Source organism: Juglans microcarpa x Juglans regia, chromosome 5D, assembly GCF_004785595.1.
Source record: "Juglans microcarpa x Juglans regia isolate MS1-56 chromosome 5D, Jm3101_v1.0, whole genome shotgun sequence".
Taxonomy (NCBI): Eukaryota; Viridiplantae; Streptophyta; class Magnoliopsida; order Fagales; family Juglandaceae; genus Juglans; species Juglans microcarpa x Juglans regia.
In genome coordinates this window covers 29,178,877-29,202,467 of record NC_054602.1, presented here as the reverse complement: position 1 = coordinate 29,202,467, position 23,591 = coordinate 29,178,877, and the positions used below count along the sequence as shown (strand labels likewise).

Sequence of the window (23,591 nt, the reverse complement as noted above, 5' to 3'; positions counted from 1 at the left end):
GGTTTTCCTATTGACTCTTAACCAGCTAGATTTATAAATAGGTTTGACCTTCCTGCATGAAAAGCAAAGTCCACTGCCGCCCAACGTCAAAATACACTCACGCACACAGAGCACCCTTTCACAAACCTCCTCCCTCAAACCCACAACACACGTCCAAGAAAAACAACCTCCACCACCTCCCCTCAGTCCTTCCAGTAGACCACCCACACGGCAACCACCAGGTAGCTCCCGACTGTCAGCCACTTTTTTTTCTCTCTACTGCTTTCGGCTTGATAGTAAACTCTCTCTCGCTCGCTATGTCGCACCACCGTTTTAGAGGATCCTCCAGCTGCCCCACTGATGGGAACCAAAGTGGGTCTAGTCTCACCCTCATCTTTTCATATCACCTACCGTGACTCCTAGCCAACCACCCAGACCTCACCACCAAAGTCAACCGCAAACCCATATCGGAAAACAACACAGAAACACAGCCTCACCAACGCTGAAGGACCTCTATTTTGCTCCATTAAAATAGAGCAATTCCGAAGCCCACCGTAGAGCCAAGTTTCCACCTTGTCAGCCATTGCTCCTCACAGGAAACGTCCTCATCACATGGTCGCAACTTGGCTACACTACGCCTCGGAAAACCATACGTAAGTCCTCTCCCTCCGTCGTGTCCTCTCCCTCTCATTCATCCCATAAACTCTCTTTCATGCATTCTCTCTCTTGTGTCAGACCACTGCCTAGAGAAACACAGCACGACGGCGACCACTCCTAGCCACCGGGAACCTCGGCCAACCACCAGACTCACCATCGCAGTTGCCTTCTTCCTCTCTCGGTGAGCATCGCACCACCCTCCTCTCCCGTAAGCTATTTTTCTCTTTCCATAAGATGTTTGTGTTTTATATCAAACTTTCTCAAAATGCCATGCCCATTATGTTGTTTTCCCAAAAATACCAATGTCTATTTAGGATTAACAGATGAGAATATTTTAGTGTTTGGAAGAATTTAGGTTTAAGAAATATAGATTATTTTAGTAGTTTAGGTTTTAAATAAAATCACATGTTTAATTAGAAATTTATGTAAATTACATATTTATTTTTATAAGTGACCGTTTACGCGTCAAAAATAGTGGATTAGCACTGCAATGTAAGTAGCCCGATCATACCCTTACATGTATGTACGGTAAACTGCATGTCGTTTATAAAAATATTATGCATGTAAATCCTCCATTGGATGCCCATTTTTACGTACCCAAGACATGATAAAATTATGAAAATCCATGATTTTACATGAAGAATTATGCATTAAATTATTTATGAAAACTCATGATTTTATGAAATGAGTTATGCATCAAAATATTTATGAAAAATCATGATTTAATGTGAGAGTTATGCATTAAAATAATTTATGAAAGTCGTGCATGATTTCATGTAAAGGTTTATATTTATGAAAAATCATGATTTTATGCAAAGAAATATATCACGACATTTAAGAAAGAATGCGATTTTATTTGAAATCTTTGATATGATATGACAAGTATGCATACGCTTTCTTTTGAAATCTATGATATGACAAGTATGTAAGTATGATTATAATGAAGTATGAATGATAAGATATGTAACAACCTATTTTATAATATGAAGATGGTACCTATGTTATGGACATATTGCATTGTCAGGTCATGCATACTGGTAGTGCATCCAGTATGTCTTCCTTATGTATGAATTCCAAAACCTGCGGCCACGAGCAGAATCGAAATCTACTGAGATTTACTAACCCTAACTCACAGGGGTCAATAGTGGATAACAGCCTATGATAAGTGAAAGATAAGTTCATGTTCATGTTCTCGTTATTTATGTATGTATTCATGAGTATGCACATTTTTCAAGAAACCTTATATTTATGTCTTCCTTATGTTTATTGTATGATGTGTTGCTTATTGAGTATTCGACTCATTTTTATATTTTTAAATCACCTCAGGTGATAACATTTATATGATGTGTTGCTTATTGAGTATTCGACTCATTTTTATATTTATAAATCACCTCAGGTGATGACATTTATGAAAATGAGACTCTAGGATAGGATTTTACCTTGGGAGGCGAGGCAGAGGCCTAGACAAATTATGCTATGATTAGTTTTATGGTTTAAGGTTTAAATAAATTATTTTGATAAGCACATGAGATTTTCATATTTTTTTTAAATAAGTGCTTCTACAGACTCTATTTTAGATTTTATATATTTATTAAAGTTTGTTTTATTTATGGAAACTTTCGCGTCTGACGTATTATTAAAATGAAAAGTTTTTAAGTTCAATTTCCGTAGTAGCACACTGGCTCCTTAAAAATTCTAAAATGTCTTTTTGGGACGTGGGGTGTTACAACAAGAGTTCTCCCAATACCTTCCCATTAATACTTCTAGTGCCACCACTACAAAGCTATATACATTTCATTTTTCAGTAATTATCATCGTGTAAAGAAAGAAAAAAATGATGAGAACGACTAATGTTGCGTTTGGATAGTGAGGTATTATTAGGTATTCTTTGAATAATAGTAAAAAAGTAATGATAGAATATTGAATAATAGTGAATAGTAGTAAAAGTAGGTGTAAAGTAATAATAAAATAATGAATAATAGTAAGGTATTCTGAGAATACTATTCTCAGTATCCAAACTAGGCCTATACGGTCATTGAATAGTAACAAATCTAATTAATTTGATAATTATAATTTAATAGCAAAATTATTGAATAAAGAATAATATTTAATCAAGTTATCGATAATAATCTTTAGCTTTTAAAATAAAATTATTTTAAATAAAGACGTGACGACTTCATTATATAATAGTCTAAAAAATAAACAAAGTTCACAAAAATGGGTTCTAGCTTTAACTATTTATCTTTTATTTCTTCTTCTTCTTCTTCTTCTCTTTTTTTTTTTTTTTTTTTTTGCTTAGAGGATATAATTTGAATCTAAAAATTTTTATAAATTTTAAAAAAATAAATTTATTTGAAATATCTTAAAATAAAATATTTAGAAATTATATATGATATTCTTAGTTAATATCTTAGATTATTCAACTAGTTCGCACATTATTCGATCAGATCTAGGACTGGTATTATAAGATTTTTAAATTATGAAACTTTGAGTGTAGGAAGGTACCATATATATTATTATATTATTGCTAGTTGCAAACTATTCCTATATGCTCTCATTATCCACTCTCCAAATGTATTAGTATTAAATAATATATGCGATTATGAAACATATAATTAAATGAAGAAAAAATACATCTAATTAAATTTATAATTTAAGATTATTGTGACTTTATTTTAGTTTTATCAACTTAATACCTTTTAGCTGAATTAGTGATAACGATTCATAAATTGTAAATATGACAAAAAAAAAATAGTAAAGAAAAATAATTTTGAAAAATATTTAGATACATGACTAATGGAATAATTATATTTCATATTCTTAATTAAATAATTTAAATGGCATTGTTGTGGTAGAAACAACTAATTAAGAATTTACCTAGGGCAATGTAACCATAAGTGCCAGCAACCAATGCTTGATTAGAGGAGTCAGAATAAAGGAGTTTAGCAATTCCAAAGTCAGATATAAAACCTTAGAATTCGGAGTTCAACAATTGTTAGGATGCATTCATGATGCACATAAGATAAAGCATGTGTTGTGCCTTTGATTATGTTTACCCACTTGCTCCAATCGAGTTCCATAGCTTCATCAACATTTCTTAAAACACAAAATAGGCTTCCCCTTTCCATTTACTCATAAATTAAAAATCTGCATCCTTTATGTACATAGAACCCATGCAGCTTCACAATATTTCGATATCGAATCTCTGTTAATACCCTCACTTCATTTATAAAACTCCTATAGAAAATTGATTCTCAGCCTCTCTCTGATGAAGTTTCTTTAAGGCAACTACATTTTCGCTTAGTAATTTTGCACTGTAAATGCTACCATAACCACATGTTCCAATGCAATATCTGATGCAAAAATCCTCAGTTGCTTCAATAATGTCTTCATATGCAATATGTCAGTCATAATTCCATATCAAGAATATGTTTCCATTCTTTGATCTCCTAGACTCAATCTGATTTTCCTTGAACACACAACAAGACAAGAGAATACACCCAATAACTAGGAATCCAAGGAAAGTGGTGATAGGAGCAAAAATTTCTATTTTGGTTACAATTGACATTTTGCTTTTGGGACATGAAAGGAAAATCTTGAATTGATTGCATAAATCATTATTGCTAATTAATGTGTGGGAGGTATGATGCATAACATAATTGTCTGGAATTCAACCCTTCAAAGAATTGTGTGACAATTCAATTTCTTTTATGTAAATGAGAGAAAGGGAAATATAGCCCGTAAAATTATTGTAGCTAAGATCCAAACTCGAGGGATAGGCAACACTCCCAAGTGCAACGGGTATTTCTCCTCTAATAAACTTATGAATAAGGCTAATATATTTCACACAATAAAAGTGATCCTTGTGATAGGGAATGCTTCCAGTTAAGTAGTTTACACTAAGGTCTAAATATTTCAAATTAGTTAAATGGCTTAGAGTGGAAGGGATTGGATTGACGAGCATGTTCAAATGAAGGTATAAAGACGTTAGCTATTTTAGCATCCCTATTTCGGGGGGAATGGATCAATTGATTTTATTGTAACTAAGGTCTAAATATTTCAAATTAGTTAAATGACCAATTGTGGAAGGGATTGGACCAACGAGCATGTTGGAATAAAGGTCTAAAAATGTCAGATTTTTTAGTATCCTTATTTCAGAGAGAATTGATCCATTGATTTTATTCTGACCAAAGAACAAAGATTTCAAATTAGTTAAATGACCAACTGTGGAATGGATTAGACTGACCATCATGTTGAAATAAAGAGATAAATAGGTCAAACTTTTTGCATCTCTATTTCGGAGGGAATGGATCCACTGATTTTATTATGACTAAGGAACAAAGATTCCAAATTGGTTAAATGGCCCAGAGTGGTACCAACAAGCATGCTCGAAAAAAGGTATAAAGCGGTCAGATTTTTTAACATCCCTACTTCGGGAGAAATGGATCAATTAATTTTATTCTGACTAGGGTCTAAATATCTCAAATTAGTTAAATGGCTCATAGTGGTTGGGATTGGGGTTCTTGAGCTACTAAATCCGAGAGGGTCGCAAGATGTAAACTCGTTCAGTTTTGCATTCATATCCAATGCCCACTTGTTCTGTTTTGTAGAATCTCTCATGGCCTCACTTATCTCTCAATATAATAGATGAAATTAGAGTTTCTAGAGGTTGAAGAAGATGCCATCCTCCTGAAGAGTGAAGATTTTAGGGATCTCTATGCATAGTCCAGTCTCTCTCAAATATAAGGAGATGACCTCCCTTTATAGAGGCCTCTTTCCTTCTTTAGAGTAATTAAGTCATACTTGCCTTACAAAACCCTTTCCTTTTAGTTATAGACTCCCAATGGGCTGGACTTAGCTCATTTTATATCCAACACATGGCTTTGTCGGTGTGTGGGACCCATGCACAATGGCTATTGGGGTGGGGTGGGTTAGATAAGAAGAAATCAAGTTTGCTGGTACTACGCATTTCGCCATCAGAGGTGTGGTTGTGCATCAGCGCATGTCAGCATGACATCCACACACAGATAGGGCGCTCTTAAGGCTCTTGCATTGGTGTTTTGTCGTGACTCTTCTATCTCTAAGCAAATCAGTGGATGGGGGAAGCATGGGGTAGCGCGTATCAAACTTTGCTCACCTAAAGTTAACAATTTAGAACAGACCCAAGCAATAGTGAAGAAAACAAAACCAATAAACAACCTATAAACATGAGGAGTGGAAGAAGAAAGGGAATTGATAAGAACATTGGCATTTGATTAGTCAAATGCCGGTGTTTGCAAATATTTGCATCATATATCTAAAAAATGTCTGCATTAGATTAGCCAAATGCATAATTTTATGATTTTGAACTACAGTGATCTTCTCCCACCGGTCATATTTGATCTAGCACTGTTCATAGACCAAATGAATATTTTACTCAAAAAAATACAGTCCAACTGCCCTCTCTCTAAAAAAATCTAGAAAAACATTTACTCAATTTTAAAGATATTCATTGTAATAGTTATCATGTTAAAATCACCAATAAAAGCAATGAGAGTGAATATCTTTACATTACAACAATAAATTTGTGTCATAAGCTCATATTAAAAAAATTAACAGTTTTCTCTTCTGGATTATATGTAATAACCCAATCCTAAAATTAGGATATAAGATAAGTTTTATGTATTTTTCATATAACTATAAATAATCTATTATTATTATTATTATTATATTTTACATTATTCATTTTAATAAGATTATTATCATTTTATTATTGGTATTTTTTTATGACCCGATTTTTTTGCAAATGCCATTAGAGTTTTGTTTTGAAATTGAACTTTATTTCTCCCTATCTTCACCCAGAAGCCTCATTCTTATCTTTTGATTCGATAATCCTAATTTAATCTTCGTTCTTACATCCTAGTTGATCACCCTAATGAGAAACCAACTCTGAAATCTTATCATCAAACATTCCTTTTCCCTCTATAAAAATCCCACGAACCCTCTGTTTTAAACACAGAACCTTTTAAGCGTCGTAATGAATCCCCTGCAAGCTGCCAACCGTGAGCCTTTTTCTCCAGCAGCCTCCCTCCCAGCAACCAGTTGTCCACCATCGCCAACCACCACTACCCAGAATACATCGATGCCTTGGACAAACACCGTAGGCCAATGGCCAGCCGCGTCTCTCCACTGTCAACAACCAATCGAGGCCCCGTGTGTTCTACTCAGACCACTGGCAACCACCTCAGGGAACGACAGACCACCTCTCCATTGTCAACCGCCTCAGAAAGAGCCGACTAGCACAACTCCGTCGCACCCACCCCATCTCGGTAAGCCACGATCATTCGCCATTCTCCCTCTCTCTCGTTTTCGTTAATCAATCCTCTCTCTCTCTCTCTCTCTCTCTCTCTCTCTCTCTCTCTCTCGGCATCACACCACTACAAAGAAGCATCCAGTTGCGCTGCCTTCACTCCCAGCCACCATCCAGCCCATCCCCGTCGCGTGCCCCTTTCTCGGTGAGCCCTCTGTTATGCATAATATGAATTCAGACTATAAATCTGGTGGGCTAATTTCCTTGTGGGCTGAGCTTGAGGTTAATTAGATGTGTAGATTTGTATTTTAAATTGGGCTTGATTTTATTATGTTTCAATCATTGTTTTAGTGATTTCTATTGAGCTTAATATTTCTAGTTGAGTTTATTTTTATTAAATAAATATATTAGTCATAAGCTCATTTTTATAAGAAAATGCTTAAAGAATTTGAAATGTACTTTAAAGTATACTATTGAGCCTATTATTTTAGTTAATATTACCTTTGTCTATTTAGCCAGATTTTAATAAAATTATTAAGTTATATTTTAAATAGAAATTAAGAAAATATGTTATGAGTTTTGAATAGTTATGTTAAGAAAGAAAACCTATTTCAATAATTGGGGTGTTTATTACTTATTTAAAATAGTCCAAGTATTCTACTAAATTATAATATGTTATTAGTATTTAAGTAATTTAAAATATCAAGATTTATTATGGTGTTAAACAAAAGGTTTATTTGACTGTCTTCTAGATTATGAATTTAATTAAGTAGGATATTAGTACATGTTGATTCTAGACAGATTTAGTGATAGTTAATATTGCGTATAGGTGAGGAGTTACAAATTGAGATTCAAAAGGAAGTGCAGTGAGGTAAGTAATTTGATCACAAATTAGAATCATCACAGTTCAGCTTGTATAGATTATTATTAGCGCCAGTTCTTTGACAGTTATTTTTATGTACCACTCATGTCATATGCAAACATGTCATCCAATAAAGCATACGATCATGTCATTCCTCATTATGTTCAAATTCAGAAATTATAATTATGTATATATAATGTCATGCATCTCATGTGCTTAAAAACATGTAAACTATCTTAAGTTCAAGTGCAAGATAAGATCAGATTAATTAATCAGATGGGCATTCAGATGCATGGTACCAATGCAGTTCAGTTTCAAAGTGGATGTGCAAGCCTCGGACTCAAGCGTGGTCCTCCATAGTATACTAGAATACTATCAGTGGCTCCCCTCGCGGCTGCGGGACGTGGGGCCAGTGCACAACTTCATACACAGGGTTAAGTGTATTGCCAATCAGATCAGTTAGTTAAGTCAGATCAGTCAGTTAATTCAGATAAATCAAGTCATGCATAGCATGAGGTTCAGCATGAACAGTCATGATTTTAAGCTCTCAGCATGAAAACCTTTTATGAAAATCTTATGTTGATTATTTGTGATGGATTTCTTGCTGAGTCTTCAACTCATTTTACTTTATTTCATGTTTTTAACCACCCAGGTGAGGATAATGAACATGAGCAGGCAGACTAGGATTAGAATGAGCAGTTGATTTAGTTTCAGACCTTCTAGAATAAAATTGATTTTATGACATAAATTTTATTCAGTTTATTCATTTAAGATTTCGGAAGACATTTTATTAGACAGTTTTTCTACAAAATAAATTCTAAATTTATTTATTAAATATGAGATCCCTTACCGGATTTATTTTATGAAAAACACGTGACACTCCTAACCTAAAGGAATGGGTGTTACATTATATTATACAACAACGAAAACAATTGAATCTCTTGTTGTAGTGCACTAGAAGTGCTCAAATCTAAAAGTCCTTATGTTTTGGCATAATCATTTTCGTGATCTGGGATCAATCATGATGTGTCGAATAATTCATAATTTATATAATAAAGAACCAGAATATTCATTTACCAATTGATTATCCATGTGCATCACCTTTCTAAAGAAAGCCAATTATCAGACTATCCTCTTCCAAGATAATTATTGAATCTCCATCACTTTTACAAAGAATCTATGGAGATATATGTTGGTCTATACATCCACCATATGGACCATTTAGATATGTTATGGGTTTAATAGATACATCAACTAGATGGTCACATATTTGTCTACTCTCTATTCGAAATGTTGCATTCGCTATACTTTTTGTACAAATTATTAGATTACAGGCTCAATTATTTATTATCCAATTTAGTTTATTCGATTGGATAATGTAGAAGAATTTACATATAAAAGTTTTGATAATTATTGCATATCAGTTGGGATTAATATTGAATATCTTATTGTCCATACACATACTCAGAATGGTTTAGCTTAGTCATTTATTAAACGTCTGCAATTAATTGTTTAACTATTACTTTTGAAAACAAAACTACATGCCTCTGCTTGAGGACATGCAATTTTGCATGCTGTACATTATTGGTTCGGATAAGACCAACTACTTATAATAAATAGAATAACGATCTGTACAAGCCATAAATAGACAAGTCACCTGCAGTCTCATTATAGTGGGACCCATGTTTTTACAACTGTATGAGTCTTGTCTATTTGAGGCTTGTACCTAGCAATATTCTAATAATATTTCTCATTGCAACTTACATTTGGTCAACCATAAAATATCTTTCATTTTCATACTTTTAGTTGTGCTATGTATGTTCTCATTGCACTTCTCCAACGCACTAAGATAAGTCTTCAATGTAGCCTTAAAATTTACGTTGGTTTTGATTCTCCTCCATCATTAGATAATTCGAGCGTTCCTAACTGATGCTAATGCCTCTTTGCTAGTTGTCTCCATTTTAAATTGTTTTGATCTAACAATACTCCAAGCTTCCTTTGTAAGCTCTTTATTTCTTCCATATTATTAGGCCCCTTCTCATCTTGCAACTTCTTCAGAAAATCAGACTTTTCCCTTATGAGCAATCCCCTGTTCTTAAAGCTGCATTACAAAGGTTCAAGCAATCTTGCACACTTTTTATAGGATCTATACTAACAATATTCCTCATCCATTCCACTTCTATTGTATGATCCTACTGCATTCTTCCTCAAGACCACAACTGGCTTCATATTTAAAAAAATCTTTTTGAGTCCATGCTGCAAAAAAGGAGAAGTGATCTATGAGCTAAGTTCCTAGCAACCAAACTTTCCACCACACTTTATTGTACATATCTGACCAAAAAGGGTTTGCAACCACTCTATCCAACCTTTTCTTTTTTAAAAGACTCATGTTACACCATGTATATTTGGCCCCTCCACCCGTAAATCATATAAGTTTCCAGCTTTCAAAGCCCTTCTAAAATCTTTCATCTAAGCTTCTTTTCTAGGTCTACCACCTTGTTGTTATCCTTGAGATGTAATCTCATTAAAATCCCCAATCACACACCATCCTAGCTGGTTTGGAGGTTTGAATGAAGAAAGCAAATCCCAAGTTTCTCTCCTTGACATCAGGTTGCCCAAGTTTTATCATTGATCCACGCATTGATACGTCTATTTGAATAATTCAAAATATCAATATTCTTGTCTTCAATATTCAAAATATTAAAGACCCATCGAATCTCTATCTTTTCTTTAATACCTGTATGCTTTAATCTTTAGTCTTTATGCAGAAAATTAGGCCCAGTTTGGTTTGCCAGCTGAAATGAAACTATCTCATCTGGTCTGTACGGATGAGATAGTTTTGTCTATCCAAACGGTTAATTTCACATCTCTATTTCATCTCTAAGTTTTCAAACTCATCTCATTACTTTCTAACATAAACAGTAAAAAGAATCCCCCACAATAAAAAAAATTCATTTGTGATTAAAATAGAATAATCAATAAGTCATTTTTAGAATAATATATTTTCACAAAGAAATTAATAATTTTGTGAGTATTGAATAGAAGTGCATTTTGGGGTTTTATTAGAAAATTCAAAATTAATAAATTATTTAAAACAAATCTACAACATAATTCATATACTTATTTATTACAATAATCGAAATTATTATAATTTATAATTAGAATAAAAAATGATGAATTTCTTAAATACAGAAAAATAAATAGATAAAAATATCTTTTAAAAAAGAAAAATTAGAAATTTCGGCCAACAACTTCCCAATATATTTTGGGATTTAAATTATTTTTTAGAATAATAATATCTTTTAAAAAAGAGAGATTATTTTTTGGAATTATGGAGTAATTTTGGCGAACAACTTCTCAATATATTTTGGGATTTAAATTTATTTATGATAGATTTTCTAATTACTCATAAATCATTATTTTTTATTAATATATTATAATTATTACTCAATCATTAGTGAGACCCACATCTTTATCAAAGAGTGCTTCTACAATCACCACACATGGGGGATGACTGGGATCCCACCCAATGTGTTTCTTTTTTTCTTTCTTTCTATTTTTTTTTCATGCATTTTTTTTTAAATTCACAATATCAATAAAAATACTTACTTAATCATTAAGTAAAAAAAAAAAAAAAATAGTTGGGAATACCCGGTTGTGGTTTTAGTATTTTCCTTTATCAAATCTCAAAAAGTTGAAACTATTTCATCTCATCTCATCTCATCTTAATATCCAAACATACACTTTTTTACAAACTACCTTATCTCATCTTAATTCAAAAAATCTCACTACTATTTCAAATATATCATCTCATCTCATCTGAACTGCGTATCTAAACTGGGCCTACGTTGAGCTTCTTATCCTTCACTAAAGCCCCGGGAACCACCGAACAATTCTAGCTTAAGATTTTTATTGCCCTTGGCGAGGCCGACTATCATCCTGCTTCTCACTCCCATATATAAACTTCTTAGCTCGTTTGTTTTCAGAGATGAGATGAGATGAGATGAGATTAAAGTTAAAAAGTTGAATAAAATATTGTTAGAATATATTTTTTAATATTATTTTTGTTTTGGGATTTGAAAAAGTTGAATTGTTTATTTTATTTTGTGTGGGAATTTGAAAAAATTGTAATGATGAAGTAAGATGAGATGAGATGTTTCCTAAAAACAAACGAGGACATTTCCAATAGAAAACTCATCATTATCCTCATGGATCAAATTTCTCATCTTTGCAAAGAAGTTATGCAAAGTCACAAAGATCATACTTTTTTCTCTTCCTCTTCGCTTCCAGCTACCTCTGCTCTATATAGTCTTCTCTTTCTGTTGTTTTTGAGTAGCTCAGAATCCTCCCCCCCTTCCTCTCTCCCGTTATTTAGGCAACACCTTCAGTTTCAATTTTGTAAATTTTATTATTTTTTGGCCCACTTCCTTTTACTATCTTATATATGGGCCCTCCAGCTCCATAACCCACATTGAAATACTGCTTTCTTGCCTACAACTCCTTCTCACATTATCATTTATACATTATTCCCACGTTTGTTCCTCCATTCTCTCCTGGCATTCTTCTGTGATATATTTAGATTCTTCAATTGGTAACCCTTCCTCCATCCCCTCCCCAAATCAAGTTGTATCCCTAATACCTTCCCTGCCTCTGTGATTTTCGCCCAATCATTTGCACTTTCCAATTCCAATTTCATATTCACTACCAGCCACCACCACCGATTTGGTATTAGTTTCCAATCTGCTACCTGCTTCCCCGCCCGCCCCCTTCCAACGATTTCTTTTGCCCAACTACCATGCATTTTTTTTCTCCTAGTTCACATATCTCAGTGAATTTCGTCTACGCATGTTCAATTCAACATGCAATCATGTTCTAAACTAGTTAAAACCTTCAATCATCATATCCACCTACTGATCCCATTCTAACATTCTCGATCACCATGTTGAATGCGGTCACATTTGAACACATTCTAGGAATCTTTTCATATTTCAGTGAAACCCAAACCATGTTCCAATTCACCTTGATGGTTCGACCCCTTGCTATGACATTTCAATCTTAACTTGAAGATTTTGTCCCCAACTAATTCCATCCTCTAGAATGCCCACCTCAATTACTTTGCGAATTGTGCTTCCAATCTGCTCTCCATAGTCCTGGTTCATGAACGTCAAGGGTAAATTATGAACTTGAACCCAGAAGGATACATAATCAAAAGTCATCTTATTTGGTTGGGTAAAACCCATCAAACATTTTTATGAGACCATTATCAAACAGCCATGGATTCGCCTCCATAACCCTCAGTTTGTCGGCATGAGTTGCGAAGGTGATGATGAAGACATTAGGCCCGAACTCCAAAAAGGCAGCCGGTTTACTCTCCTTCCATTCTTTCGCCATATTCAAAGCTATTATCTATTTTCCTATTGACTGATTCCAGCACAACTTACCAACCAAACTCCTATCTCTCTGTAATGTAGATTTTGTGAATATCTGCGCAGCCAAAATGTTCCTTTTGTGATTATGTCTCTGCAAGTTCCATCATTGCGAAATAAGTTAGACAACATTGATAAAATCTGACCATTAGCAGTTGTGTGGATTCTATTCACTTTGGAGGAAAAAAGTCAACAAGATTATGACCGGCAAGATACATGGAAACAAATCAAGAGGCAAACGGAGCAGATGAGAAGGGTTGTTTTTATTTAACAATTTTTCAAAATTGCATTCAATTGTTCTGCATACTTACAATTGAGGTCATACGGGTTTTTACATTGAGCTGCTTATTCCGCTTTGAAAGCAAAATGTAAAGAATATAGCATATCTTATACATGTACAAACTCTTTGAACTGATTTCACATACAAAAAATAATCATATTCTAATGTCACCTACTCTTCTTTGCAACCAATAATGCAATGACTTCCGGGTGATCTTTAACCTCTGTACAATCGCAGGTCTCCTAGTGGAACATTCCAACTTTGCGGGTAAACTATTCCTTCCTATCAATTCTTCTAGGTTTAAATCTGATTCAAGAGTGCATTCCAAATACGCCTTCTCACGAAGTCCATTTCTAGGTCCTGCAGAAAGAACCTTAAGCCCCAATTCATCCCTCAGAAGTTTAATCATCGCATTTTTCACCTCTAAATTGTGCCTTTCTGCACTTGTATCTTCTTTACTGACTCCTAAGATGATCAAGATGTCATCTTTTACCGAATTTCCTGCAATGATAAACCATTAAGTCATCAAAATGAAGTTGTACATATCGAATTTGGGTTTTAGATCCATTTGCTCAGTGCGGGACATATATGTGACTCTGGATCAATGCAGATGCACATGGAAGAGATTCATTCATACCATGAGTATGGTAGTTCTCTTTGAACATTCGCAGGACTGCAAGAACGACAATCCGAGCTTCAAGCTGTTGATACGCATTGAAAAATCGTTTGAGAAAAATCATGAGAAAACAGATGATATAATTCTGAGAGAGTACAAAAAAGCGTGATAGCAATCAATCTAAACTACAATCTATCGAGCTAGTGTCCACTCCTTGAATCCGGTAAAACACAGTTGTGACTTTGATCTGCGCTTGGAACCAATAACAATCGTAACTCTACCAAAAAATATGACCGCTTTGACGTTACCGATACCTTTGTTAGCCCCTGAAGATCAATAGCTAGGCTTTCAGCTTCACTCTTCTGCAAGTGCGTTGCAACTTTTTCAAGAAGTATACTTTGAGGTCTCCCTATGTTGACCTTGTTGCAGGAACTGAACTCTCCTTTCGCATCTTGTAGAACTCCTTCACACCACTCCTCTATGAGTGCCTCCAGATAATAATCATTGGATTTGTACCTACATAAGCACTGATTATTTAGAGCAAAAAGAGTGTATTCAACTAATATCTAATTATCTATCACGAAGAAGTAAGCCCATTACTTGTATGTGGCAGAGCATGTATCTATGAACTGAACAAGGTTCAGCAAAGACGCAATCAATGGAAAAATATAGAATATAATCTGATTGAAAACTAAATGAGCAATTTTTTGCTGCAAAATCTTCGGGTTCATGAATTATCTTCACTAACCAAGTAATAACAAAAGCACGCTGGCTCATAAGAGGACCCCAAGAGCAATCGTCAACAGTATGGGAATGATTTGTACATCCAATTACATCACAACCAACAAGGCAAAGTTAAAACAAGATTGGCACACCAGGAGGCTGTTACATCAGTTCTTACAAAACATAACAAAACTAACCCATATTTGGGACAATGATCATGACAAGAGAAAAATGATTAGACTAACCAATATTTGGGTGAGGAGAAATTCATCTACAGTAGTGTAGTATTCCATCTACAGTAAAAAATTATTTATTTCCAAACATACAAAACTCTCCATCTCAATTTATTTTCTCTTTGTTTAAATATATTATTTTATTCCAAATAAACATTACTTTAAAATCGTCCACCCCTGGGTGGCCCAGATCAGGTGGCCACCCACAAGACGCAGCGGGCCACCCCCACTTTTTTTTTAATATAAATAAATTAAATTTTAAGTATTACACAAATTCATTATTTAAACATATTTTTAAGGTGGGGTTGACACTTACAGGAAATCCAATAAAGCTTTCACCTAAACTCTATTTCTTCATTATTCATCAAAACCTTCCCAACTTCTACAAATCAAACATACACTTAAGATAATATCCCTGATGAATGGCATAAAGTGGCGTTCATGAATATTAGTGATCAGTTAGATAAGCTTCACTGCCAGTGTGGACCCACCCAGAGAATCGATATTGTTCAACACCTGACAGTACTAATGATGCAATGTAATTAATTGATAGATAAATGATAAAAGAAATATTCATAGGTACTTGGAAAATTTATGAAATATAGGTAAAATCCCTTTACACTAACATACCCTGCCTTCCGCATATCTTGATATATAGACAGGCATTGTTGTACTTCATGTAAGGAACCATATCTGGTGCGGGCCCTTAGAAGTGTATTATAAGTCACCTGAAAATAAATAACTTGAACAAGTTATATACAGTGAGCTAAGAACTTTTTCCCCCTCCCTGCCACAGTTTTCAGAATGCCTTTCACAGCGAGTATACACAAAATTGTACTCAGAATGCAGTGCGAAACTGCCATCTACAAATACCATGCAGAATCATTTTCATTTACAATATCTTCCCTCAACTTCCAATATTATACCATAAAATTCACACTGACGCATAAAGCATCCAAGCAGATTAACTCTAAGCACTTACCAAATTTGGACGAATCTGATAGTTTTTCATTTCCTCAAATAATGAATACGCTAGCTTCAAATTTTTATTTTCCACGCAAACCTATAAACCAAGGGCACAAGGCATAAACATCTTAATTAGTGGTCATGACAAGACATCTTTCCTTTTTTATTGGTGTCGGGTGTCCAGGACAGTCCCGACTAATCCCAGACAAGAAAACAATTTTACAACCAAAGTAGTGTCAGAAGAAAGATTTAACCTTGATGGCTGTTGTATATGCAACAACATCTGGCTGAATTCCAGCACCAAGCATATGTCTCAAAATCTGCACTGGAAGAAAAAGTAGTTATAAGTAATAAGAGAACTAAGATATTGATGAAAGGATGTAAATAAAGACCACAATAGCAAAAGGGAAAGGATAATGTTGTTTCCGTAAATAAGTCTTGGATCTAGTTCTCACTTCTCACCAGCATCAAGAATAATTCTAGAGTAAGTATTCAGCTAATTCTAGTGTAAGATTTTCAGCTAAACATATTCAGAAAAATTATGCAAAAGGAAGAGCAAAGATGAACTAGATCAATATTAACTTGTACATTACCTGTATAGCACCTTCTACATTGCCCAAGCCTCCACATATATCAATCAAAATTGACCAGCTTATATGATTAGGGGAGAGACCTACTACTATCATCTCATCCATCAAAGCATTTGCACGGTAGTAATCAGTACCACAAGCCTTCATGAGAATATTGTACGTTGCAGTAGTGGGTGTAAAAGGAAACTTCTTAGAAAAGTTTAAGTGATGTGAATAAGATATGCAATTTGCAACAGTACTACTACAATTTTCTTCCGCATGCTCTGCACTTAAATTGCTAGATGTAGTATTGCTCTTGTAATCTCCACTAGTAGTCTCTGAGACTCTACTTCCCTTCCAAGACTGGAAAAGACGGAAGGCCCTGTCATATTGGCAAGCCTCAACACAAGCATGCAAAAGAATGTTGCAACACTGTGTGTTGGGTTCGCAGCCAGCCAGCAGCATCTCTTCAAACAATTGAATTGCCTGCTCTACAAGACCTGCATTGGCACAGGCGCTGATCAATGATGACCATGCAACAGTGTTAGGAGCCACACCAGCTGACAACATATCATCTTTGATGTGTAGTGCCATATGCCACAATTTTGCATCCGCAAAAACCTGGAAAGTGATGCACAGGCCATGTAGATATGAAAAAAGCAGCACAAGAGTCTCAAATAACTAGTCTATACTTCCGCATGAAAAAAGGAAAAGAAGATCTATGAACCGCCCAAAACAAGAAGATGGTGAAGATATTAAAATTAATGTTCATATACATTGAGTTACCTTTACAATAGTGCTGTAAGTGAAAACATCCAACTTTAGTGTTCCTGTTGATTCCAAATGCTGCACTTCCTTATAAATGTCTTGGGCCAAATCAACTCTGCCAGCAAGACAGCATGCCTTCAAAAGGATATTATAAGATGCCATATCTGCCCTGACACCAAGATTCTGGTTGCATAAAAAACAAAGTAGTATTAAGTAACAAAGGAGATATATTGGCTCACTAATTAATGCATATTTTCTTCATGTTTTTACCCTGAAAAAAAAAAAGTAAAAGAAATAGCAATGATACAAGCTTGAAACTAAAAATTATCAGTTAAATTAATAAAAATGAAGATTGAAGGAAAAGTATAAAGGATGCAGCACAGTAAGCATGCTAACCATTAAGAGTTCCACTACCGTGTATATTTAATCAAAACACGGCAGCAGAAAACGTTAAAAGCCTAGAGCTCTGTGGAATTGACTTGGAATCATTCACTCCGATTGGTCAGACAATTATTCATAGAAAATCCAAAGCATACAAGGTAAACCCAACAAAGGAGCAATCTTCATGTTTTTGTAGAGAATGAGAGAGAGAGAGAGAGCGCAATACCTGCATATTCTTGTATACATCCAATATGTAGCTCAAATCATGAGCGTTCACGTTCATGAGACTGTTGAAAACATAAATATTCGGGGTGATCTTTTGGTTGAGCAAGTCCTACAAAAAAACTCATGTGAAAGAAAGCCCAACACTCAATGGCAGCATAACATCTCTAATTGTCCCAAAACAAAGCAAACAAGGATTACAAAAACACAATCATTATGAACCTTGAAGATCAAAAAAAGAAGTGTAAAAATTTTCTCACCATGTGGCCAATTCGCATAGGAGAAACAACACTATTTAGATGATCATGATCTTATTTCCTCAGAGCACTTTGAGATTAAGGATCATGTTGTGCATTATTATGAGCAGATCACATGGAGGCCAAGCCTGGAAAAATTAGTACTTGTGACCATTGATCAATAGCAAGTATGTGGCTTAAGAGGCCTTTAGAAGAGGTTGAGGTTCGTTGAGTGGTCAGAAGTATGACTAGTGACAAGGCACCAGGTCCAAATGGGTTCACTATAGAGTTCTTTCAAGCTTGATGGGATGTGATAAAAGATGATATCATAAAGGTATTCCAAGAGTTTTATTCCTATGCCAAGTTAGAAAAAAGTCTTATAGCTACTTTTATGGCCCTCAACCCTAAAACCGCTAGAGCAACGGATGTTAAAGATTATCGCCTTATCAGTCTTTTGAATGGGGTGTATAAGATAATTTCTAAAGTTCTTGCTAAATGGCTAAGCACAATGATCGAGAAGATTATGGCAGAGCACTAAAATGCATTTGTTATAGGGCGACAAATTCTAGATTTGATGCTTATTGCCAATGAATGCTTGGATAGCAAACTAATTCTGGTGAACCAAAGATGATTTGTATTCAGCAAAAAAGAAAAAGAACCAAAATTTGTTTGTGAGCTAGATATGGAGAAGGCAGGTGATCATGCCAATTGGGAATTTCTGTTTTATTTGCTTGGAAGGTGTGGTTTTTAGGTGAATGGCACTTTTTAATTAGGCATTGTATATTTACACTTCGTTTCTTCATGTTGGTGAATGGTTCTCCAAGTGGCTTCTTCAAGAGCTACCACGGGTTGAGGTAGGGCAAGCCACTATCTCCATTCCTTTTCATGATCATCATGGAAGCATTTTATAGAATGTTAGCAGCAATGGCGGAGGGTGGCTTTGTTCTGGATTTTTGGTGGAGGCCAGTAATTGTGGTGTACTCAACATTTCTCATTTGTTGTTTGCAGATAACACATGATATGTTATGGGGCGAACCAAAATCGCATCCATTCTTTTAGGGCTCTTCTTGTATGCTTTGAAACTGTTTATAGTTAAGTGAACTCAGCCAAGTTAGAATTGGTTCCAATTGGAAATGTCCCTAAGGTTGGGTGGTTCTTGCTAGCATACTGGGTTGCAAGATATCATCTTTGCTCATGAAATACATCGATCTTCCTTTGGGAGCCTCTTTTAAGGAGAAGTCCATTTGGGAAGGTGCCATTGAAAAGATGGAGCATAAGTTGGCAAGTTAGAAGAGGATGTATACGTCAAAAGGTGGTAGTAAGGATCACCTTAATTAAGAGCACTTTTTTCCGGTTTGCCCACTCCTTGTCATTTCCCTTTGCCCTCCTATGTGGCAAATTGTTCAAGAAGCTCCAACGTGATTTCTTATGGGTTGGATAGGGAAAAGTTTAAATATCACCTTATTAATTGAGATTAGGTATGCTCTCCAATATCTTTTTTTTTTCTATAGTTAATAAGAAATTTTATTACCAAGAATAGGCAAAGTCCAAGTACATAGGATGTAGACAAAGAAAATAGCTACTACACACTAGAAAACAAAAAAGGTATGCTCTCCAATATCCGGGGAATGGTTGGGAGTTCGCAACTTATTCATGTTCAATTGGGCTCTAGCATTACTAGCAGGAGAGGTAGGTTATGTGGGAAGTTGTTATTGATTTCAAGTTTGGTAGTGCTTGGAGGGGTGGTGCGTGATTGAGGTCCATGGACCATATGGGGTGGGTCAGTGGAAATATATCATAAAAGGTGTGGGCTCTTCTCTAGACACAAAACTCGAGGTGGGTGATAGTTTCAAGATCAAATTTTGGCGCAACTTATGGTGCGGAGATAGGGCCCTTGATGATGGTTTGCCAACAGTAAATAGAATTGCTTGTGAGCATGAGGTGTCAATGGGTGACTTATTGGAAGTCTTTGGTGGCTCCCCATGGTGGAATGTAAGTTTCCTTAGAGTGATTTAGGACCGGGAGACAGGTGCACTCACAGAACTCTTCAACTATTGGACCTAGAGCTGGAGGCACAGACAAGATGCTTTGGAGTCTATCCAAGAAAGTAAAATTCAGTAAGCTCATTCTACAAGGACTTCTTTTGGCAGGAGAGTTTTCTCTTCCTTGGAAAAGTATCTAGAGGAGTAAGGAGCCACTCAAAGTAGTTTTCTTTGCCTGGTCAGCTTCCTTGGAGAAGATCCTAACCATAGACAACCTAAGGAGGCGCCAAGTCATAACTATAGAGTGATGTTGCATGTGCAAGAAGAATAGCAATTAATAGATCACTCGCGTCTTCACTGTGAGGTAGCCAAAGCACTATGTAATGACTTCTTTGGCATAATGGAATTAGCATGGGTAATGCTGAGAAGGTTGGTAGATCTCTTTGCAAGTTTGAAAGGTTTATTCGCAATCCACATTGCAATGGCGTGGAATATGGCCCCCATATGTCTTCTATGGTGCACTTGAAAGGACAGGAATGGTCAGAACTTCGAAGATCAAGAAAAAACAATGGATGAACTTATACGTCTCTTTCTCAACAGTTTGTTCCTTTGGGCACTAGCTATAAATTTCAATGGACTAAGCTTCCGTGATTTCCTTGTATCTACTTCTACCTCTTAACTAGGTGTCTTCTCTTGTAATCTTCCCATGTACCTGGTTTACGCCTATACTTTATTATCAATAAAATCCACTGAAGTTTAATGCGATGCTTAAAGCGCTCATAGAATGAGGGACCTTGAGCCATTGAATTCCAAAACTTTTAACCTGGTCATGATAATGCTCACCATTTTAACCACATTTGGAATATTTTATTTATTCTTTTTATAGAGGAAAGTTATATCTAAACATCAGGTTTTTACAGATTTGATAATCACCTTCTCCCTTCCCCCCCCCCCCCCCCCCCCCTTCAAAATACTGTTTTTATGCAATTCATTGCATAAAATAATAAAGATAAATAACCTTTATATCTTCCCTTTTTTTTTTTTTTTTTATAAGTTACCTTTTTATCTTCCCTATATTTTAAGGACTATCACAATTACGTGATCTTTTTGTAAAGTCAAATTGTTCTAAAGTCTTTGTCACTAACAGCGACTGTTTTCAATTAAGTTCTTCAAATCAGCCCTACATGTTGAGCTCCATATGCATAAAGGGAGTTACACACCGTGCCAAAGAAATCATTCATGGGAAAAAAGAAAAAAAGAGAGGGAAAAAAAGGATTGGTAATATGAGAACTAAATCCTATAAAAAAGTGGATTACTGTCATCTTAAAAAGATCCCTACCAAACAAACAGTCACAAACAAGTTATACAATTAAATTAATATGAGGTAGTCAGAGAAAGTACCTCATACGTGTACCTCGATTTCATGTAATCTCCACAAAGACCACAAACATCAATCATTGTGCGGTAGACATACATATTAGGACCACTGATGGTTTGCTTGGATGCCTCATATGCTCTCAAAGCAGACACCAGGTCCCCTTTCTTTCCAAATTCATGTATAATGGTACAGAATAATATCTGCGCATGTGGAAGAATACAAGCATACCTGCAAAATATGATAGTTATGCATAAGTGGTGACTTACATAAGACAAATGGCATACATTAATACATTATATGCGCCCCAAAGCTAGACTCATGAAAATTGAGCCATTTACAAAGCAAAACTTACATTATAGAAAATATAACAGATTTAAACAAAAACTTATCTGGCAAAGATGTCTCTCTAATGCCTATTGAGAGAGAGAGAGAGAGAGAGAGAGAGAACTTGAACCTGACAAAGACACATCAATAATAGAAAAGTGAACGATACCTTATAGCCAGTTTTGGGTTGCGTTTGTCAACACAAACTCTAATAATCTCAGAAGGCTTCAGTAATTCTTTGATTGAGAAACGGAAACCTGAATCAAGTAATCATCTGTTATCCAATGCAAAACTTCCAATTGTGACAAAGCTAACACAAACCATATATTCCCACCAAAATAAACATATAAGAAACTTTTAATTTATTCTCTACTTCTTTCTAGACAAGCCCTTCAGTTGGTCAAGAACAATCACATCACAACACCTCAAGTTAAAGTACTTTAAAAATAACTACTAATACTTATTTTCCTTTCTTTTCATGAATAGGAAATTAGAGCCAACCTTGAACTTGAAACCAACACAAAACTTTCTAGAGGTAATACTCTCTTAGACCAAATATAAAACCAAGAGCCCTGCAGCCAACATGGCTAGATACAATGTAGCTACACTAAAGTAATATAAAATATAAAAAAAATTCCCCATCAATATAACAAATTGAAAAAGTTCTTGTGCTAGAAGAATTCAATCACACAATAAGCTGCAGAACGGAGAAAAAAAAAACACGATAAAGTAATCATAATAATTACCTGCGAGAACCGCCATCAACTCAACAACTTCCTCCACTTCCCCGCATTTCACAAGGCGCCGGCACTCTATGCCCAGCAACTCCGTAGCAGACCCGTTAACCAACTTCAATGGACTAACCCGAAGCTTCCCCACTTTCCTTAAAACATCAATTACAGTCCGAACCTTCCCCCTCGAAGACATGTCAAAATCCCCTGGACCAAGAGCTCAGAACTCAACGCTGCGAGAAACTTGGAGGTGTTTGCCCCCGAAACAATAACGCTTTCCACAATCATTGAGAAGTCTTCGAGCCTCCCGCTCCCTGCGAGCTTCGATGCAAGGTCGGCATAATACTTTAGGAGGACGACATGGCGGGCGGAGCGGAGAGGAGAAGGAGAATGGAGTATGGGGACTAGCGGAGAGGAAGATGGTGGTGGTGGTGGTGGTGGTGGTGGTTTAGAAGAAGATAGCTTTGTTGGGTTGGGAAGGGAGGACCTGTAGGGTTTGGGGGAGTGGTGAAGGTGGAGGTGGAGGGAAGGAGTGGCAATGGAGGAGGAGGAACCAAGGATGACGAACTCTCTCATCCTTGGCCAACCGTTTTGGGGATGAAAGTGGTGGACTTTAGGCGCTTTGTACACTACAGTGTACACATGGCGTTTTTACCTCCCAAGAGATAAGAGATCAGCCAATACAAGGACGTAAATAAACAAGAATAAACAAAATTTATTAAATCCATTTATTTTAGAGAAGCAAGTTAAACTTTTTATAATTTCATATTAAAATATATTTTTATATTTATCTCATTAAAGAATAATAATATATTAGGAATCCAAAATAGAAAAAGTTAGACGTAAGATTTGAGAAATAATTACATTAGATACAAGTTTAAAATATACAAATTATGTGAGACCTTTTATAAAAAAAAAAAATTAATTTTTAATATAGATTTAATTCTAAATATCTTGAAAACAAAATCG

At 35.3% G+C, this 23,591-nt stretch overlaps 1 protein-coding gene and 1 pseudogene across 1 annotated transcript; both read right to left on the bottom strand.

The window, feature by feature from the left end:
- Positions 1–3,362: 3,362 nt before the first annotated feature.
- LOC121264417 lies at positions 3,363–4,404 on the bottom strand (annotated as a pseudogene).
- A 9,135-nt stretch (positions 4,405–13,539) lies between these two features.
- LOC121264415 (pentatricopeptide repeat-containing protein At5g02830, chloroplastic) lies at positions 13,540–23,288 on the bottom strand. Its single transcript, XM_041167574.1, is given in 13 exon segments — positions 13,540–13,994; positions 14,131–14,194; positions 14,424–14,625; positions 15,696–15,793; positions 16,048–16,128; positions 16,286–16,351; positions 16,625–17,221; positions 17,387–17,551; positions 17,976–18,083; positions 21,591–21,795; positions 22,061–22,148; positions 22,638–22,808; positions 22,811–23,288. Coding segments are annotated over 13 exon segments (2,580 nt in total). The 5' UTR covers positions 23,199–23,288; the 3' UTR covers positions 13,540–13,647.
- Between the last annotated feature and the right edge of the window lie 303 nt (positions 23,289–23,591).